Source organism: Aethalodelphis obliquidens, unplaced genomic scaffold, assembly GCF_003676395.1.
Source record: "Aethalodelphis obliquidens isolate GAN/ISIS:26980383/991018 unplaced genomic scaffold, ASM367639v1 scaffold31, whole genome shotgun sequence".
In the NCBI taxonomy this organism is placed as follows: Eukaryota; Metazoa; Chordata; class Mammalia; order Artiodactyla; family Delphinidae; genus Aethalodelphis; species Aethalodelphis obliquidens.
Genome location: NW_020837975.1, coordinates 5,883,809 through 5,905,346, shown reverse-complemented (window position 1 = coordinate 5,905,346; position 21,538 = coordinate 5,883,809). Strand labels below are relative to the sequence as shown.

At 44.5% G+C, this 21,538-nt stretch overlaps 1 protein-coding gene across 3 annotated transcripts; it reads left to right on the top strand.

Moving 5' to 3' along the window:
• The first annotated feature begins 40 nt into the window (after positions 1-40).
• VPS52 (VPS52 subunit of GARP complex) lies at positions 41-21,308 on the top strand. 3 transcript variants are annotated; one of them, XM_027126949.1, is made up of 20 exons: positions 41-411; positions 1,247-1,331; positions 1,489-1,541; positions 1,725-1,800; positions 1,991-2,058; positions 2,350-2,525; positions 2,909-3,059; positions 3,342-3,442; positions 3,554-3,686; positions 3,833-3,890; positions 4,258-4,391; positions 4,834-4,989; positions 5,446-5,564; positions 5,842-5,965; positions 6,256-6,351; positions 6,462-6,569; positions 6,796-6,861; positions 19,933-20,044; positions 20,262-20,380; positions 20,587-21,308. In XM_027126949.1, the coding sequence occupies exons 1-20, from the start codon at positions 322-324 to the stop codon at positions 20,731-20,733; spliced, it is 2,172 nt and encodes a 723-aa protein (XP_026982750.1). In that variant the 5' UTR covers positions 41-321; the 3' UTR covers positions 20,734-21,308. The 3 variants fall into 3 exon arrangements, with proteins under 3 accessions (XP_026982750.1, XP_026982751.1, XP_026982752.1); XM_027126950.1 differs by lacking the exon at positions 1,489-1,541 and having other exon boundaries at positions 111-411; positions 20,587-21,303; XM_027126951.1 differs by lacking the exons at positions 41-411; positions 1,247-1,331 and having other exon boundaries at positions 1,500-1,541; positions 1,987-2,058; positions 20,587-21,305.
• Positions 21,309-21,538: the final 230 nt, after the last annotated feature.

Sequence of the window (21,538 nt, the reverse complement as noted above, 5' to 3'; positions counted from 1 at the left end):
CGATCTTGATGAGGAGTTTCCGGAAACTCTGCAAGAGTCTGAGTTGGGAGCCAAGACTTCCGGTGCGGTTTTTCTTTACGTGTTCGTAAAGTTCTTGGGTGTGAGAGCAACGAGGGTTCCGGATTGAGATCGTGCTTAAGACTTCCGATTCCCATTTGCACTTGGGTGAAGCGGTTAGAGCTGAAAGGGAAAGGCTGGAGGCAAACAATTTAACTCAAATATCTGGGAGCGATTTCGCGCAGTGCAAGACACTCCAGGACTTGTAGTTCCACTCCGGGGAACAGACTCGCCTGACAGCTGCCGGAAGTGAGGCTGCGCGGAATGGCCGCCGCTGCGACCATGGCTGCAGCCGCCCGGGAGCTGGTGTTGCGGGCCGGAGCCTCAGATATGGAGGAGGAGGAGGGCCCGCTGGTGAGAACGCAGGGCTGTTTCTCCTCCAGAGTCTCGTCCGATCTCCTCACGTCAGAAAGGCCTGGGCTGGGTTTAGGCACAAGGTTGGGAGCTCGGCTGCTACCGGTGATGCTACCCGGTTTGGCTCTCCATACACCTTCCTGGAATCGGACCTGAACCTGAGCGGGGACCAGAATGGCCGAGACTCAGGTTCTGGGGCCACAATTTCAGTTAACCTCCAGATGTTTGGGCAGAATAGAGAAGCAGTGTAGAGTAACGGCTAGGAACATGGCCTCTGGAGTTAGATTGCTTGGGTTCGAATTCCATTTCTGCCACTTACACTGTGTGTCTTTGGGCAAGTTAACTAGTCCCTCTGTGCCATCACTTTCCATACCTATAAGGTGAAGAAAATAAGACCTACTGTATAGATTGTCGGTTAGGATTAGGCAAATGAATACAAATAAGATGGCACCTGGCATGTAGGTAAACACTATAGGTTAGTTGGCATTTCTAGAAAGGCTGGGGCTCCCGAGTGGGATGGTGATAGAACACCTAAGATAGCAGGAGTCTAGAGATCTTAAATTCAACTGCAGGTTCTGCTCTGTCCTCTGCATCTCCTAATTTTCCTCATTTGGTCACCTCCGCCCTTTCTGGGTTGCCTGTCTGCTGGTCATATTCCCTACCCATCAGCCCCAATCAGTAAGACTGAGACAATATGAGGCTTTTGGAATTTTTGGACTCAGTATTTACCTATGGCTCCCCAGTGAAAGTCCTTCTCCCCCACTTGAAGGGTTGGTGATTATCCCATTGTATTTTGTTCTCCCCCTTGCTTTCCCATTAACCTGTCCCTCTCCAGGAGGGTGGTCCGGGTCTTCAGGAGCCATTGCAGCTCGGAGAGTTGGACATCACCTCTGATGAATTCATCCTGGATGAAGTGGATGGTAAGTGATGGCACGGGGGTGGGGGGATGCAGTTCCTATAACCTGAGAGGCATGGGGGCTGGAAGTACTAGGGCAGGGGTTGGTGTGTGGATGTTCAATGTGGGGATGGAGCTGTGGAGGAGCTGGATGGACCCTTATGATGAACTTCTATTTGCAGTTCACATTCAGGCGAATCTGGAGGATGAGTTAGTAAAGGAAGCTCTTAAAACGGTGAGGTTTTCCACTATACTAATCTGTCCCTCCACTTACCCTCCCCTCAGAGAAAAGAAGAAGAAAACAATCTCTTGCTCTTCTAATACCACCTTGGTGTCTTACTCTCTAGTCCTTCATTGACTCTGTTCCAGCATCGCTTCACTGACTCCCTCCTGACCTGTCACGTTTCTGTCCTCCCAGGGTGTGGATCTCCGTCACTATTCAAAGCAGGTTGAGCTGGAGCTACAGCAGATTGAGCAGAAATCCATTCGGGATTGTATCCTCCAGCAGAGAAAAAGGGTGGTGTTATTAAAATGGGCATTTTGGGGGGCATGGTGCTGACAGCCCAGCTGGGGCTGCCATCTTCTCTCTGAGGTTTATGTCACCTCAGGGAGAAATTGGAGGGGTCCTGCGGGTCTGAGGATCTCCATCTCCACAGTGAGGCCCCTTGACTTTTTGTGAGTCAGATATCCAGGAGAGTGAAAACATAGCATCTCTGCACAACCAGATCACAGCCTGTGATGCTGTCCTTGAGGTTAGTAACCCTCATAATCCTGAGCCCAGATCATGGTCTCTGGGACCTTTCTTTACGTCATCAGCCTCAGGCGGGGACAGCTAGAGTCACTTTCAGGGTGACCTCAGCAGCCGTTTTTGTTGTTGCCGCTATGACTGATGTTATTTGCCAGTGATCTTTCAGGTACCTCTTCCCTTATCATCCACTACCCTCGGACTGATAGATACTGGAGATTTTACCAAGAAACTTGGGTGGCCCCCTCGTCCCCTACCAACCCTATGGCCATTCAGTAACACTTCCACCTTCCCCCAGCGCATGGAGCAGATGCTGGGAGCTTTTCAGAGTGATCTCAGCTCCATCAGCTCTGAGATCCGGACACTGCAGGAACAGTCAGGAGCCATGAACATTCGGCTTCGAAACCGCCAGGCTGTCCGGGGGAAACTCGGGGAGCTTGTCGATGGTCTGGTGGTGCCCTCTTCTCTGGTCACGTGAGTCATCAGTTTGAAGGGGCATAATGTCTGTACCAAGTAGATGGGCTGGAGCGACCTACCCTACTTACCACATGGGTCTCCATCACGTCACTTCCAGAAACTGATGAGTGGGTTGACAGCGCTTCCTAACCTTGATGCAGGCTTTAGGCATCAAAGATTAGGAATCATCCAGGGTTGGGCGTAGAGAAGGGGGTCCAAGGCTTATGTGGGTGGTGGAGGTGTGTGTGTCTAGGAACAGAAAACTTTGTATGTGTGTCCTGACTGTATGATGCAGTGTAAGAAGGGAGAGGAGACAGAGGCTGGATGCCAGGGGTATGGTTTAGAGTCTAGGGGTGTCTGGGTCTCCCTCCTCCCCCATCCCACCCCTCCTTGCTCCCCAGGGCAATTCTGGAGGCACCAGTCACAGAGCCCCGGTTCCTGGAGCAGCTGCAGGAGCTGGATGCCAAGGCAGCTGCAGTCCGAGAGCAGGAGGCTAGGGGCACAGCGGCCTGTGCAGACGTCCGAGGCGTGCTCGACAGGCTCCGGATCAAGGTGGGGAGGGGGGTGGATACCCTAGAGACTACTCAAACCAGCCTCCCTGAGAAGTCCACCCTGAATTGCCCTGGCAAAGCTCATTGTAGCTTGTGCCCAAGAACTTCACCTTGCCTTTACCTAGCAGAGCACATCTCTGGGTTCCCCTGAAAGTCTTAAGAAATATCAAAGAAGTATTCTCTACTCTTCCTCCTTCCATATCCAACATTTGTTCCTTCCCTCAGTAATTCCCAAACAGTGAGGTTGCAGCTTCATGCCCTGTGTTTGGTCCCCCATGTCTAGGCAGTGACGAAGATCCGAGAGTTCATCCTTCAGAAGATCTATTCCTTCAGAAAACCAATGACCAACTATCAGATCCCCCAGACAGCCCTGCTGAAGTACAGGTTGTCGCCCAAACGAAGGGCTGGGGGTGGCCTCGGAGCCCTTGAGCAGCCCAGCATGATGCTGGGCATCTTGGGCCGTCAGGGAGACTGACTGGTCCCTGGCATCTCCAGGTTTTTCTATCAGTTCCTGCTGGGCAACGAACGGGCCACCGCAAAGGAGATCAGGGACGAGTACGTGGAGACACTGAGCAAGATCTACCTGTCCTACTACCGCTCTTACCTGGGGCGGCTCATGAAGGTGCAGGTGAGGCCACGGAGGGAGAGGCAGTCCTGGGCCCCTGGGCTGCGCGGAGGGGCAGCTACGGGGCAATGGGGGACAGGATAAAAAGACATTTTTTTGTTGCACTTTGGGAAGCGATGGTTCCCAGTTCTCTCTGCTCTTTTCTCTAGTATGAGGAGGTCGCTGAGAAGGATGATCTAATGGGTGTAGAAGATACAGCCAAGAAAGATATCCTGGAGCTGAGGGGCCCTCATGCTGGGTCTGGAGAGTGAGGGGGCTTCGGGCTCCAGCCTCCAAGGCACTGCTGCTTACCTTTTTCTGTGGGACCAAAACCTTTGAGAATGTGATCAAGGCTGTGGCCTCCCTCCCCAGAAAAATGCACAAATCATCTTGACACAGAGTTTTGCATATGATGTTAGGGGGTGTAGAGGCTCCTTAGGGCTCATTCACCGATGTGAGGTGAAGTGGGGCCCCAGAACTGGGAAAGAGGGACCCTGGGGCTGTGTCTGGCTGCTGGGGGCCCCTGGAGGTCCTGAGTCTTTGACCTTCCATCACAGTTGTGATGTGACTGTTTTCCTTGACTCTGACTCGCCACGATTCTTCTCAAAGCCATCCCTCCGCAGCAGGAACACCATCTTCACCCTGGGGACCCGGGGCTCTGTCATCTCCCCCACTGAACTGGAAGCCCCCATCCTTGTGCCCCACACCGCCCAGCGGGGAGAACAGAGGGTAGGAGGAGGAGCAAGCCTTAGCCGACGGGGTGGGGGTGGGGGCGGGAGAACTCCGAGTACAGACCTCAGGGCAAAACTTCCCCCACTGCAGGCCCGTGGGAGTCCCCTTCTCCAGTCACCCCAGTGTTCTGTGATAAGAGGGTTGGGACCATTGACTTAGGGTGTACAGAGGGGAGAGGTGGGTGATATGTCATGAGGCAGGTGTGAAGGAGGATATGGGAGCAGCAACAGCAGGTGGAGGCGGCGTCTTCTCGTGCCCCCCCTCCCCCTACCTCTTCAGTACCCGTTCAGGATGCTCTTTCGCAGCCTGGACTAGGGGTAGATGGGGAGGGTCTCCTGAGCTCCCATTACCCAGGTTTGCTGATTTCCCAGCTGTGTCCATGGACTGCTGGTACTGGGGTCCATCCCGTCTGTCTCTTTTCCTACCCCTTCCATCCTAGTATCCTTTCGAGGCCCTCTTCCGCAGCCAGCACTACGCCCTCCTCGACAACTCCTGCCGTGAATACCTTTTCATCTGTGAATTCTTTGTTGTGTCTGGCTCGGCTGCACACGACCTCTTCCACGCAGTCATGGGCCGCACGCTCAGCATGACCCTGGTAGGCTCCCTCGCTCCCGGGCTCTTAAAACTGTCCCCAGTTCTTGTCAGCACCACAGTGAGGTCACAGCCCTGGGGTTACTGAAACCAGGATCCCTTCATTCTAAAATGCATGAGCCTCGTCCTCGCTGTGTGATTCCCCATGAAACCATCAAAGCTTGGGGTCCCAGAGGCTCCTGGGGACACACAGGTGACAGCACCTGAAAACTCAGGGGCCCCTAAACCTTGGTGCTCAGCCCTGAATTCTGCTATGATGGGCTTGTGATCTTAGATCTGGGGAGCAAGGCTGCAGGACCACCCGAGTGGCCAGTGGGCAGGGAAGGAGGGAGCATTTCCCATTTAGATCCCCTCCCCAGTGCCACGTCCCTAGGGGAGCACAAGCATCTGTCCATGGCCACTGGGAAAAGCAAAGTAACAGATGCTCTCTTCCAATCCCCTGCCTGTTCCTAAATCACAGAAGCACCTGGAGTCTTACCTCACTGACTGCTACGATGCCATTGCTGTTTTTCTCTGTATCCATATTGTCCTCCGATTCCGCAACATTGCAGCCAAGAGGGATGTTCCTGCCCTGGACAGGTTGCTGAGTTCTGGTCCTTGATGTCCCACTGGCCTTGAAATCTTTGGTCTTGCACCAGCCTGCTCTGACCCGTGGGCTCCTCCTGACCTGAACCATTGACCCTGTTCCCATTTGTCTGTCTAGAGGCAGTACTGCTGCTTCCAGACTCACCTTTCACACCCACTCCAGCCTCCACCAGCTATCACCTGTCGATCAGGGTTCCCGCACACACACCCTCCCCCTGGCCCCCACCCCTGACGTTCCTTGCCAGATCTCTGATTCTGATCAAGCCCACAGGTACTGGGAACAAGTGCTTACCTTGCTGTGGCCACGGTTTGAACTGATCCTGGAGATGAACGTCCAGAGTGTCCGCAGCACTGACCCTCAGCGCCTCGGGGGGCTGGACACTCGGCCTCACTACGTGAGGGCGGGCAGGGGTAACGGGCCGTTCAAAGGCAGGGCTCGAAGCCTCGCTGCAGGGGTCACCCAGGTTCACGGTTGTGTCCATGGGCCTGGCTGGACAGCTAGCCACGCTGCATGAGGGGCGGTCTGGGAGTGTGGTCAGACTCAGGGTGGGTTGGGCACTGTTGGGGGAGGGATTGGAGGTGGGAGTCACCCAGAGACCGGTTGGCCAGCTTCAAGGGAGTTGGGGGTTTCATGGGTTGGGCCAGGGGGTTGGCTTGATTTTTCTTCCTACCTTCTTTCTCCCAGATCACACGCCGCTATGCAGAGTTCTCCTCGGCTCTTGTCAGCATCAATCAGACGATCCCCAATGAACGGACGATGCAGCTGCTAGGCCAGCTACAGGTGAGGGGCGGCTGGGAGAGGTTTCCGAGCCACAGCGCTGCTGCAGGGGGCTGGAGTGTGAGGTGGGGGCCCTTGCCTGCTCCTGTCACCTCCTCCTCTCATTTTTTCAGGTGGAGGTGGAGAATTTTGTCCTCCGAGTGGCAGCCGAGTTCTCCTCAAGGAAGGAGCAGCTTGTGTTTCTGATCAACAACTACGACATGATGCTGGGGGTGCTGATGGTACCTGAAGCCCTTTCTCCTTGTCTCCCTCCCTGGAGAATTTGGGTTCCCCCCACTGCTCTGTTACCTCCATGAGGGCAAAGATTATGCTGGCTTTGTTTGGTGTTTTATTCTTGCAGACTGGCACAGCGTCTGGCTATGTACAGTAAATGTGGGGAGAAGGGGATATTCCGACGTGAAGGGCAGCTTCTCCCCAAACTTGAGATTTCCCTCTGTCTTCCCTTAGGAGCGGGCTGCGGATGACAGCAAAGAGGTTGAAAGTTTCCAACAGCTGCTCAATGCTCGGACACAGGTAGGGGTATGGGGAAGAGGAAAGGAATAGTCCCATGTGCTGTTTAGTTGAGAGAGAGAGAGAGAGACAGAGAGACAGAAGGGGCCGTTAGCTACGCGGGCCTCTCACTGTTGTGGCCCCTCCCGTTGCGGAGCACAGGCTCTGGACTGGCAGGCTCAGCGGCTATGGCTCACAGGCCTAGCCGCTCCACAGCATGTGGGATCTTCCTAGACCGGGGCACGAACCCGTGTCCCTTGCATCGGCAGGCGGACTCTCGACCACTGCGCCACCAGGGAAGCCCTTCTTTTGTATTTTTTTAATGATATAGACATCCATGAACCTACCACACACCTTGGCAATAAACCCCACCCCATCACCCTGCGTTTCACATAGAGGCACCTCTTGACCTAAATGTTGTCTTTATCATGCCCTGGCTTTTAAAAATACAGCCATAGGGACTTCCCTGGTGGTCCAGTGGTTAGCACTCTGTGCTTCCACTGCAGGGGGCATGGGTTTGATCCCTGGTTGGGGAACTAAGATTCCGCATACCGCATGGTGTGGCCAAAAAAAAAAAAGTGAAAAAAAAATAGAGCTATAGGTATGCAAAAACTAACTATTTGGTTTTGGGTTTGAGTGCCATAAAAGCGAGAATCACAGGATTATTTCATGCATAATTTTTCTAGTATTGTCCTGTTATGACATATGGCTGTAGCTCATTCTTTTTTTTTTTTTTTTTTTTTTTTTGCGATACGCGGGCCTCTCACTGTTGTGGCCTGTCCCGTTGTGGAGCACAGGCTCCGGACGCGCAGGCTCAGCAGCCATGGCTCACGGGCCCAGCCGCTCCGCGGCATGTGGGATCTTCCCGGACTGGGGCACGAACCCGTGTCCCCTGCATCGGCAGGCGGACTCTCAACCACTGCGCCACCTGGGAAGCCCATGTAGCTCATTCTTTTTCACTGCAATATAATGTTACATTGTGTGAATATAACAGAGGACATTTGGATTATTTCCAGTTTCTTGCTCCTGTGAGCATTGTTTTATGAACAATTATGTCTTTTAGCACACATAGATATATCAAAAGTTTTATCAAGAATCTCTCTTGGGGCTTCCCTGGTGGTGCAGTGGTTGAGAGTCCGCCTGCCGATGCAGGGGACACATGTTTGTGCCCCGGTCCGGGAAGATCTCACATGCCACGGAGCGGCTGGGCCTGTGAGTCATGGCTGCTGAGCCTGCGCGTCCGGAGCCTGTGCTCCGCAACGGGAGAGGCCACAACAGTGAGAGCCCCACATACCGCAAAAAAAAAAAAAGAATCTCTCTTGGAGGTAGGAGTAGGCTTGCTGCATCAAGAGAATGCTAGTATTCAACTTTATGAGAAAATGCCAAATTGTTTTCCTAAGTGATGGGACCAGTTTATTCCTTACCTGAAATGTATAAGAATTTTCAATGAGTCATATTTTCTCCAACATACGATAGATCAGACTATCTTTGCCTTTCTGGTAGGTGTCTCACTGGGAGCTTGATTTGCATTTTCTTGATTACTAATGAGATTGAGCATCATTTCAAATGTTAAATAACCATAGAAATTTTTCTTTTCTGTAAAATGTCTGTCAGCATTTGACCTTTTAAAACTTGGGCTGTTTGTGTTTTTCTTACTGATTTATAAGAGTTCTTAATACTTTTACCTACTAATCTTTTGTTGATTGTATAGGTTGCAGATACCTTTCAGGAGGTGTTTTATCTTTTAACTTTTTTTTTTTTGATTTAATTTTATTTAAAGAAATTTTTTTGCCCGCTCTGCGAGCCTTGTGGGATCTTAGTTCCCTGACCAGGGATCAAACCCAGGCCCTCTGCAGTGAAAGTGCAGAGTCCTAACCTCTGGACTGCCAGGGAATTCCCCTTTTTACTTTTTCTATGTTGTCTTATGATGAACAGAAATTTCTAATTGTAACTTGATGAATTTAATAATCCTTATTTTTGTGTCTTGATTAAGGAATCCCTAATTACCCCAAAGCCAGAAAAATATTATACTGCATTTTCTTAATATTGTAGAATTTTGCTTTTTACTTTTAAGCCCTAAATTTACCTAGAATTGATTTTTGTGTATGATGTGAGGTAGGATACTAATTATTTTCTATTTGGAAAAATGATTGGCCTAGAACCATTTATAGGAAGTCCCTTTCTTTCCCCATTTGATCTGTAGTCCTGTCTGTGTCACACAGCAAAACTCCACAAACATGTGCCTCTTGCCTCTAGTCTATTCCATTGATCAATTTGTCTACCTGCAAAACAGTTTTAATTATCATGCTTTTAGGACAAATTCTCCTACCTTCTTTTTTGTTTGTTTTGTTTTGTTTTTGGTGGCACCATGCAGCTGTGGGATCTTAGTTCCGCAACCAGGGATTGAACCCATGCCCCTGCAATGGAAGTGCGGAGTCCTAACCACTGGACTGCCAGGGACTTCCCTCTCCTACCTTCTTTTTCATCATTATCTTGAGTATTATTGGCCTTTTGATTTTTCATGTAAATTTTATGATCAGCTAATAAGTTTTCAGAAAAGCTTATTAATGATTTTGAATGTAGTTGCATTGATCAGTTTAGAAGAATTGATACTTTTTGATATTGAAACTTCCCATCCACGAACATGGCCCCTCTCTACATTTTTAAATGTATTCTTTATTGTCTTTTGATAACCTTTTATAGTCTTCAGCACAAAGATACTGCAAACCTTTTGTTAGAATTGCTCCTAGGTAGGTGTAATATGTAGCTTTAGTCCTACTAGGAATACATAAATCCTTTCCAATTCTTTACCTTTAATTTCTTATGTCTTTGATCTTTTACTCTTCTGGCCAGGACCCTATGACAGTTTAATAGTTGAATAATATCCTGTTCCTGAGTTTAAAAGCAATGCTTTTATCATTTTCTCATTACGAGTAATGTAGATGTAGGTTTTTTTGTAGATGCCCTTTATCAGGTTAAGAAAATTCCTTTTAATCACTCTTGCGCTAAGAGTTTTTATCATAGTTTTTCCTACTAGAAGTAAATCTACATTTATTTAGGGATAATTACTAAGAATAATACTAGGAATTACTAGAAATAATAACTACATTTTTTTTTCTCTCTGTTTGGACTTTATTCTTTTAGGATTTGTCCTTTAAATAAACTGTTGTTCCTTAAATATTGTGTTTTAAAAAAGAAATTTACTTGTTTGAAGTGGTGTGTAGAAATGCTGTTGATTTTTGTACATGGATTATATAGCCAGCCACCTTCCTAAATTCTTTCTTTTTTTTTAAGTATCATTTTAACTTTATTTTTATTTTTTTTAACTTATTTATTTATATTTGGCTGTGCTGGGTCTACATCGCTGCGTGGAGGCTTTCACGGTCTTTCTCTGGTTGCGGCGATCAGGGGCTACTCTTCATTGCGGCGCGTGGGCTTCTCACTGCGTTGGCTTCTCTTGTTGTGGAGCACGGTCTCTAGTTGCGTGGGCTTCAGTAGTTGTGGCACTCGGGCTCCATAGTTGTGGCTCATGCATGGGCTTAGTTACTCTGTGGCATGTGGGATCTTACTGGACGAGGGATCAAACCCGTGTTCCCTACGTTGGCAGGCGGATTCTTAACCACTTTGCCAGCAGGGAAGTCCCCTAAATTATTTCTAATAATGTTTTTGGAGGTGTGTGTGTGTGTTTCTTTGTAGGCGTTCATCATCTCTGAATTGTGACAGTTTTATTTTTTCTTTTCTGATCCCTATGTATTTAATTTCTCTATGTCTTTATTCTCTTACTGCATTGGCTAGTACCTCCAGTACAAAGCTGAATGGTTGAATAGAAGTGGTGATAGTGAGAATGCTTATCTCTTCCTAATTTTAAAAGGAGTGCTTTCATCATTTCCGCATTAAGAGTACTGTTGTTGTAGGTTTTTTATAGATATCCTTTATCAGGTGAAGAAAATTCCTTTCGATCCCTAGTATGCCAAAAGTTATTAATTTTTAAAAAATCATGAATGGGTATTGAATTTTTAATCAAGAATGTGTGCTTTTTCTGCATACATTGAGGTAATCATATATTTAAGTTTTTAAAAATCTATTATGTCATGGGTGGGATAAATTAGGACTTTGGGATTAAGACACACACAACTATATATAAAATAAACAGCAAGGACCTACTGTATAGCACAGGGAACTATATTCAATATCTTGTAATAACCTATAATGGACAAGAATCTGAAAAAGAATGTATATATCTATCTGTATATATATCTATATCTGAATCACTTTGCTATACACCTGAAAGTATCACAATGTTGTAAATCAACTATACTTCAATTTAAAAAAAAATCTACTGTGTGGTATATTACATTTGTAGATTTTAGAATGTTAAACCATTCTGGATTTGGTCTAATTCATATGGGATTTTTGCTTCTCTGTGCAGAAGTGAGATTGGCCTGTGATGTTCTTTTCTTGTACTTGTACTTGTGTGGTTTTGGTACCAAAGTCATACTGGATTTGAAGAAGAAGGTGGGAAGGAAGTATTTCTTCATTCTTTTTATTCTGAAAGAGTTTGAGATTGAAATGATCTCTTCCTTGGAAGTATCTTAGAACTTGCCAGCACACACATCCAGGAAGATTTAAAACTATGAAATTCCTGGGCTTTCCTGGTGGCACAATGGTTAAGAGTCCACCTGCCAACGCAGGGGACATGGGTTCGAGCCCTGGTCCGGGAAGATCCCACATGCCGCGGAGCAACTAAGCCCCCGCGCCACAACTTCTGAAGCCTGCGTGTGCCCTAGAGCCTGTGCCCCGCAACAAGAGAAGCCACCGCAATTAGAAGCCTGCGCACCGCAACGAAGAGCAGCCCCCGCTTGCCGCAACTAGAGAAAGCCCGCGCACAGCAATGAAGACCCAACGCAGCCAAAAATAAATAAATTAATTAATTAAAAAAAAAAATTGTGGCACTGCCATTTAAAAAAAATATACTATGAAATTCCCTCTAAGTACTCCTTTTATTGAGTTCTGTAGGTTTGAGTATGTAGCATTTTTATTATTCAGTTCTAAGAATTTTTATATTTCAGTCATTTCTTCTTCAATCCATGAGATTTTTTAGAGGAGTGTTTTAAAATTTCCAAAAGTACTTTTTTATCTTTTTGTTATTAATGTCTAACTTAATTGCATTGTGGGTGGAGAATGTGGCCTTTTGGTACTGAATATTTGAAATTTGAAAATTTTTTGAAATTTGTTTATATTTGCTTTGGCCTAGGACACGACCAACTTTTGTAAATGTCCGATGTTTTTTTTAAATTTTTAAATTTTTAAAAATTTGTTTATTTGGCTGCACCGGTTCTTAGTTGCGGCATGTGGGATCTAGTTCCCTGACCAGGGGTCAAACCCAGGCCCCGTGCATTGGGAGCACAGAGTCTTAGCCACTGGACCACCAGGAAAGTCCCCCATGTATGTTTGAGAAGATTGTGTATTCTTTGATTGTCAGGTGTGGAAATCAAGCTCTTTAATTCTGAGGTTCACATCACCTATATTTTTACTGATTTTTTTTTGTCTACTTATCAGTAGTTGAGAGAGAGGTTTTGAAATTCGTAAGTTTATCAGTTTTTCACTGCAGTTTTTTTTTTAACATCTTTAATGGAGTATAATTGCTTTACAATGGTGTGTTAGTTTCTGCTTTATAACAAAGTGAATCAGCTATACATATACATATATCCCCATATCTCTTCCCTCTTGCATCTCCCTCCCTCCCATCCTCCCTAACCCACCCCTCTAGGTGGTCACAAAGCACCGAGCTGATCTCCCTGTGCTATGCGGCTGCTTCCCACTAGCTATCGGTTTTACATTTGGTAGTGTATATATGTCCATGCCACTCTCTCACTTTGTCCCAGCTTACCCTTCCCCATCCCTGTGTCCTCAAGTCCATTCTCTTGTAGGTCTGTGTCTTTATTCCCGTCCTGCCCCTAGGTTCTTCGTGACCTTTTTTTTTTTTTTTTTAGATTCCATATATATGTGTTAGCATACGGTATTTGTTTTTCTCTTTCTGACGTACTTCACTCTGTATAACAGACTCTAGGTCCATCCACCTCACTACAAATAACTCAATTTCGTTTCTTTTTATGGCTGAGTAATATTCCATTGTATATATGTGCCACAGCTTCTTTATCCATTCATCTGTCGATGGTCACTTAGGTTGCTTCCATGTCCTGGCTATTGTAAACAAAGCTGCAGTGAACATTGTGGTACGATTCTTTTTGAATTATGGTTTGCTCAGGGTATATGCCCAGTAGTGGGATTGCTGGGTCATATGGTAGTTCAATTTTTAGTTTTTTAAGGAACCTCCATACTGTTCTCCATAGTGGTTGTATCAATTTACTTTCCCACCAACAGTGCAAGAGGGTTCCCTTTGCTCCACATCCTCTCCAGCGTTTACTGTTTGTAGATTTTTTGATGATGGCCATTCTGACTGGTGTGAGATGATACCTCATTGTTTTGATTTTGATTTTCATTACTCTAATGATTAATGATGTTGAGCATTCTTTCATGTGTTTGTTGGCAATCTGTGTATCTTCTTTGGAGAAATGTCTATTTAGGTCTCCTGCCCATTTTTGGATTGGGTTGTTTGTTTTTTTTGATATTGAGCTGCATGAGCTGCTTGTAAATTTTGCAGATTAATCCTTTGTCAGTTGCTTCACTTGCAAATATTCTCTCCCATTCTGAGGGTTGTCTTTTTGTCTTGTTTATGGTTTCCTTTGCTGTGCAAAAGCTTTTAAGTTTCATTAGGTCCCATTTGTTTATTTTTGTTTTTATTTCCATTTCTCCAGGAGGTGGGTCAAAAAGGATCTTGCTGTGATTTATGTCATAGAGTGTTCTGCCTATGTTTTCCTCTAAGAGTTTTATAGTGTCTGGACTTACATTTAGGTCTTTAATCCATTTTGAGTTTATTTTTGTGTATGGTGTTAGGGAGTGTTCTAATTTCATTCTTTTACATGTAGCTGTCCAGTTTTCCCAACACCACTTATTGAAGCGGCTGTCGTTTCTCCACTGTATATCCTTGCCTCCTTTGTCATAGATTAGTTGACCATAGGTACATGGGTTTATCTCTGGCTTTCAGTCCTGTTATTGATCTATATTTCTGTTTTTGTGCCAGTACCATATTGTCTTGATTACTGTAGCTTTGTAGTATAGTCTGAAGTCAGGCAGTCTGATTCCTCCAGCTCTGTTTTTTTCCCTGAAGACTGCTTTGGCTATTTGGGGTCTTTTTTGTCTCCAAACAAATTTTAAGATTTTTTGTTCTAGTTCTGTAAAAAATGCCCTTGGTAATTTGATCTTGATTGCATTGAATCTGTAGACTGCTTTGGGTAGTATAGACATTTTCACAATACTGATTCTTCCAATCCAAGAACATGGTATATCTCTCCATCTGTTTGTATTGTCTTTAATTTCTTTCATCAGTGTCTTATAGTTTTCTGCATACAGGTCTTTTGTCTCCCTAGGTAGGTTTATTCCTAGGTATTTTATCCTTTTTGTTACAATGGTAAATGGGAGTGTTTCCTTAATTTCTCTTTCAGATTTTTCATCATTAGTGTATAGGAATGCAAAAAATTTCTGTGCATTAATTTTGCATCCTGCAACTTTACCAAATTCATTGATTAGCTCTAGTAGTTTTCTGGTGGCATATTTAGGATTCTCTATGTATAGTATGATGTCATCTGCAAACAGTGACAGTTTTACTTCTTTTCCAGTTTGTATTCCTTTTATTTCTTTTTCTTCTCTGATTACCATGGCTAGGGCTTCCAAAACTATGTTGAATAATAGTGGTGAGAGTGGACATCCTTGTCTTGTTCCTGATCTTAGAGGAAATGCTTTCAGTTTTTCACCATTGAGAATGATGTTTGCTGTGGGTTTGTCATATATGGCCTTTATTATGTTGAGGTAGGTTCCCTCTATGCCCACTTTCTAGAGAGTTTTTATCATAAATTGGTGTTGAATTTTGTCAAAAGCTTTTTCTGCATCTATTGAGATGATCTTGTGGTTTTTCTTCTTCAGTTTGTTAATATGGTGTATCACATTGATTGATTTGCATATATTGAAGAATCCGTGCATCCCTGGGACAAATCCCACTTGATCATGGTGTATGATCCTTTTAATGTGTTGTTGGATTCTATTTGCTAGTATTCTGTTGCGGGTTTTTGCATCTATATTCATGAGTGATATTGGCCTGTAATTTTCTTTTTTTGTAGATCTTTGTCTGGTTTTGGTATTAGGGTAATGGTGGCCTTATAGAATGAATTTGGGAGTGTTCCTTCCTGTGCAATTTTTTGGAAGAGTTTGAGAAGGATGGGTGTCAACTCTTCTCTAAATGTTTGATAGAATTCACCTGTGAAGCCACCTGGTCCTGGACTTTTGTTTGTTGGAAGATTTTTAATCACGGTTTCAATGTCATTACTTGTGATTGGTCTGTTCATATTTTCTATTTCTTCCTGGTTCAGTTGTGGAAGCTTATACCTTTCTAAGAATTTGTCCATTTCTTCCAGGTTGTCCATTTTACTGGCATAGAGTTGATTGTAGTAGTCTCTTAGGATGCTTTGTATTTCTGTGGTGTCTGTTGTAACTTCTCCTTTTTCATTTCTAATTTTATTGGTTTGAGTCTTCTCCCTCATTTTCTTGATGAGTCTGGCTAATGGTTTATCAATTTTGTTTATCTTCTCAAAGAACCAGCTTTTAGTTTTATTGATCTTTGCTATTATTTTCTTTGTTTCTATTTCATTTGTTTCTGCTCTGATCTTTATGATTTCTTTCCTTCTACTATCTTTGGGTTTTGTTTGTTATTCTTTCTCTAGTTCCTTTAGGTGTAAGGTTAGATTGTTTATTTGAGATGTTTGTTGTTTCTTGAGGTAGGATTGTATTGCTATAAACTTCCCTCTTAGAACTGCTTTTGCTGCATCCCATAGGTTTTGGATCATCGTGTTTTCATTGTCATTTGTCTCTAGGTATTTTTTGATTTCCTCTTTGATTTCTTCAATGATCTCTTGGTTATTTAGTAACGTATTGTTTAGCCTCCATGTGTTTGTGCTTTTTACGTTTTTTCCCCCTGTAATTGATTTCTAATCTCATAGCGTTGTGGTCAGAAAAGATGCTTGATGTGATTTCAGTTTTCTTAAATTTACTGAGGCTTGATTTGTGACCCAAGCTATGATCTATCCTGGAGAATGTTCTGTGCGCACTTGAAAAGAAAGTGTAATCTGCTGTTTTTGGATGGAATGTCCTATAAATATCAATTAAATCTATCTGGTCTGTTGTGTCATTTAAAGCTTGTGTTTCCTTATTAATTTTCTGTTTGGATGATCTGTCCATTGGTGTAAGTGAGGTGTTAAAGTCCCCCACTATTGTTGTGTTATTGTCGATTTCCTTTTTTATAGCTGTTAGCAGTTAGTTGCCTTATGTATTGAGGTGCTCCTATGTTGGGTGCATATATATTTATAATTGTTATATCTTCTTCTTGGATTGATCCCTTGATCATTATGTAGTGTCCTTCCTTGTCTCTTGTAACAATCTTTACAGTCTATTTTATCTGATATGAGTGTTGCTACTCCAGCTTTCTTTTGATTTCCATTGGCATGGAATATCTTTTTCCATCCCCTCACTCTCTGTCTGTATGTGTCCCTAGGTCTGAAGTGGGTCTCTTGTAGACAGCGTATATATGGGTCTTGTTTTTGTATCCATTCAGCAAGCCTATATCTTTTGGTTGGAGCATTTAATCCATTTATGTTTAAGGTAATTATCAATATGTATGTTCCTATTACCATTTTCTTAATTGTTTTGGGTTTGTTTTTGTAGGTCCTTTTCTTTTTTTGTGTTTCCCACTTAGAGAAGTTCCTTTAGCATTTGTTTTAGAGCTGGTTTGGTGGTGCTGAATTCTCTTAGCTTTTGCTTGTCTGTAAAGCTTTTGATTTCTCCATCGAATCTGAATGAGATCCTTGCTGGGTGGAGTAATCTTGGTTGTAGGTTCTTCCCTTTCATCACTTTAAGTATGTCATGCCACTCCGTTCTGGCTTGTAGAGTTTCTGCTGAGAAATCAGCTGTTAACCTTATGGGAGTTCCATTATATGATATTTGTCATTTTTCCCTTGCTGCTTTCAATAATTTTTCTTTGTCTTTAATTTTTGCCTATTTGATTACTATGTGTGTTGGCATGTTTCTCCTTGGGTTTATCTTGTATGGGACTCTCTGCACTTCCTGGACTTGGGTGGCTATTTCCTTTCCCATGTTAGGGAAGTTTTCGACTATAATCTCTTCAAATATTTTCCCTGGTCCTTTCTGTCTCTCTTCTCCTTCTGGGACCCCTATAATGTGAATGTTGTTGCGTTTAATTTTGTCCCTGAGGTCTCTTAGGCTTTCTTCATTTCTTTTCATTCTTTTTTCTTTATTCTGTTCCACAGCAGTGAATTCCACCATTCTGTCTTCCAGGTCACTTATCCCTTCTCCATCAGTTATTCTGGTATTGATTCCTTCTAGTGTATTTTTCGTTTCAGTTATTGTATTGTTCATCTCTGTTTGTTCTTTTATTTTTCTATGTCTTTGTTAAACATTTCTTGCATCTTCTCGATCTTTGCCTCCATTCTTTTCCGAGGTCCTGGATCATCTTCACTATCATTATTCTGAATTATTTTTCTGGAAGGTTGCCTATCTCCACTTCATTTAGTTGTTTTTCTGGGGTTTTATCTTGTTCCTTCATCTGGTACATAGCCCTGTGCCTTTTCATCTTGTTTGTCTTTCTGTGAATGTGGTCTTTGTTCCACCTGCTGCAGGATTGTAGTTCTTCTTGCTTCTGCTCTATTTCTGTTTTGTAGACAGGTTCATTTGTACCATATTAGATTCCACAAAAGATTTTTAAGTGGAAGTAGTTTATTTTTAAATGGAATAAAAGTTTCATTTTCACCTTACCAGATCTTACTATTTGGGTTGGGTTTTTTGTTTTTCTGTTTTTTCTTTTTTCTTTCCCTATTTTAATTCCTCCCTTCCATTGTTTTTTACTTGTTTGTTTGCTTTTTCATTTTAACTCTGTGTTTTGGGAAATTTCAAATGTACATGCTATATAGAGGATAGCATGGTGAACTCCCAGGGGCCATCACAGATCTTCAACCAATAACAACTCACAGACAGTTTTGTTTCATCTGTATCAACACTCACTGTTCATCCTTCTCCCACCTGTCCCCCCTACCCACAGTGATTTTGAATTTAAAAAGTTTGTTTGTTTTTTTTGTCTGCATTGGGTCTTTGTTGCTGCGCGTGGGCTTTTTCTAATTGTGGTGAGCGGGGCTACTCTTCATTGTGGTGTGTGGGCTTCTTATTGTGATGGCTTCTTGTTGCTGAGCATGGGCTCTAGGTGCACGGGCTTCAGTAGTTGTGGCGCTCAGGCTCAGTAGTTGTGGCACACGCGCTTAGTTGCTTCACAGCATGTGGAATCTTCCCAGACCAGGGATCGAACCCATGTCCCCTGCATTGGCAGGCAGATTCTTAACCACTGTACTACCAGGGAAGTCCCTGAATCAAATCCCATACATCCCTATCACTTCATCTGTATCAGGATGTGTTTTAAAAACCACAATACTTTATCACACTTAAAAAAAATTATCACTTTCAGGGAGTTCCCTGGTGGTCTAGTAGTTAGGATTTGGTGCTTTCACTACAGTGGCCCAGGGTCAGTCCCTGGTCGAGGAACTGAGATCAGCCGTGTGGTGCAGCCAAAAAAAGAAAAAAAACACTCTCAAAATAGCCAGTATTCAGGTATCCCCAGTTATCTCATAGACAGTGGTTCAAGTCAGGATCCATATGCGTCCATACATGTCTCTCTTTTTTCTTTTTTTTCACGAGTCTCTTTTTAATCTATAGATTTCCCTTCCATCTTACCCCCCTGCCCCGCTCTGCAATTTATTTGTGGAAGAAATGGAGTCATTTGTCATGTAGAATGATGTACAGTCTGGATTTTGCTGACTGCCTTCCGTGGCATGCCTAAACTGTTCCTTTTTTCCCATAAATGTGTAATTCGATGGAAAGATTTGATCAGGTTCCAATTAGATTTTTCTTACAAGGCTATTTGAGAGGTAGTGGTGTGTACGTCTATCAGGGGCACATAATGTCTTCTTGGCTCTCTTTTTGCCAGTAGCATCAATGATCACTGCCTAGACCATTAGATTTCTGTACTTATCAGTGTCTCAAAAATTTCCATCTCCTTATCTGTCTGTGCTGCATTCTGAGTCAGTTCTTTAATTATAAATTCCAATTTGCTCTATCATGCTTCCAGGTATTTCTAATCTGCGATTTAGCCAGTTGACTTTTTAAAAATTTTTAAATCATTTCTTTAAAATTCCATTTTGTTTCAAGTCTTTCCATTCCTAATCTTGTTAATTGGTCATGTTTGTGTCTGTACCTTTAACTTCTTTGAACAGTTTTTACAGAACGTACAGCTGCTCTGTATCTGACAGTTCTAACATTGGCAGTCTTTGGAGGTCTAAGTCCATTGCTTATTGTCTGTGCTGACTCTCGTGGTAGCTTGCTTTCTTCTGTGACTGGTGATCTTTGAGTTCTTTTCTTGGTCTTAAGCAGTCATAGGGGCCTAAATTGGGATCGAGGAGATTTCAGAGAAGATTTACCTCTCCTTTTGCAATAGCTGAAAGATGCTGTCCACATGGGTCTACATTGGCACCTCTTTGAGGCTCTTGTGAGAGACCAGGCTCAGCATCCCCACTCAAGGCTAGCATCAGGCTCAGCTTCCCAATAGCAGAGTTGCCATGGCCACTTGCCTTCTGGTAGCCCTGCCTCTCCCAGTTATCCACTTCTCTGGTTCCAGCCCTCTGCTCCCAGCTCAATTTTTTTCAAATGTAATTAAAAAAAAATTTTCTTTTTGAGGAGGGTAATCCTTGGAGATTTCCCCTACTTCTTGTGAGTCTGGCAGTGTCTTAAAGTATATGACCTTTGCAGAGTTTAGCTGTTCTGTTATGGGAGTTTTCTAAGGACCAAGTTGGGCATGATGCCAGAATTGGGGAAAATCTGCCAACACCAGTAAACTCAACTCTGTATGTGTGTATGTTTCTACAGGAATTCATTGAAGAATTGCTGTCTCCCCCCTTTGGGGGTCTGGTGGCATTTGTGAAGGAAGCTGAGGCTTTGATTGAGCGTGGACAAGCTGAACGACTTCGTGGGGAAGAAGGTCTGGGAATGGGGTGGTTGTGATGGGGTCAGTGGAAAGATGAATGGAAAAGAAAAATTCAAGGATACAGATTACATGGGGAGGGTGTCGAGCAGGAAAGAGTGGGTTGGGAGAACACTAGGAAAGAGGGCTTGCATGGTGAGGGTGGCTATGCCTTGGGGAAGACGTAGAGGGATCAAATATCACTTAGCCATGATCTCTTTCCTCCTACTCTCAGCCCGGGTTACTCAGCTAATCCGTGGCTTTGGTAGTTCCTGGAAATCCTCAGTGGAGTCTCTGAGTCAGGATGTAATGCGGAGTTTCACCAACTTCAAAAATGGAACCAGTATCATCCAGGTGACCTGCAGTTCCCAGTCCCCACTCCCACCCCACCCCATCACTGATTTTCCCCCCTCTTTTCTCTGGGCTCGGAATCATACAAATGACCCTTGATCTTCAACTACTAGCTGTGCCCAAAGTTCTGGATGAGCCCTAACCTGACTCCTAATCATCATCCCTAGCACCACGCCAACTCTCATCCCTCTGTGACTTTCTCTGAGCAGGGAGCGCTGACCCAGCTGATCCAGCTCTATCATCGCTTCCACCGGGTGTTGTCTCAGCCGCAGCTCCGAGCCCTGCCTGCCCGGGCCGAGCTCATCAACATCCACCACCTCATGGTGGAGCTCAAGAAGCACAAGCCCAACTTCTGATGCGCCGGACCCTGGGAGCCGCCAGCCCTCTCCATGGACTTCTGTGCCCCATCCCATACCTTTCTTCACCTGGGGGCCCCCTTCCAGTTCTTCCCTTGCCTCCCAGGTCCTTGACATGCCTCACCCTTCCTTCATTCCCAGGACCCTGCCTCATCAGGATAAGCTGAATCCCTTTGGCTTTCAGAATCTCCCATGTCTTCAGGTTTCCCAGGACCACTTCCTCCTGGGCTTCCAAAATGACCTTTATTATTTTTCCAGTTTTGTCATTCCTCTCTTTCCCTCCACTGCCCCACCCCCAGGGCTTTTTTCTTCTCCCAGTAAAACCTTCTGTTTCACTGAGCTCTTGTCACCATGTTATGAGGTGTGAAGCCTCGACTCTTCGAATTGGTGTGGCAAGGGGAGAGACTGCCTCATAATGGTTGATTATTTTTTTTTCTTTTCCCTCAAAGTGAGTTCTTTTCTGTAGCTTTTTGACCTAAGATCTCAGCAACTTGAACACTAACCAGTCCCCTCCTGGCTTGAGAGTTACACCAAGGTCAGTCTGCAGAAAACAATAAATATTTAACATGACATAACACTCTTTTCCCATTTCTTTTCTCCTTCCTCCTGGGGCCTTCAAGTAGCCCCATCTCTGCTCCAGGGTCATCTTTGCTCTCTGACTACCTCCTGGGCCTACATCCCTTCTGGTGGGTGTCCAGAAAGTAGGGGCACACGGTTACCTCTCACCTCTAGCTACCTCAGGCCAAAAGAGTGGCTGTAGTGCTTTTAGGGTGGAGACTGTTTCATGAGTAACCAGCCTGGTGGA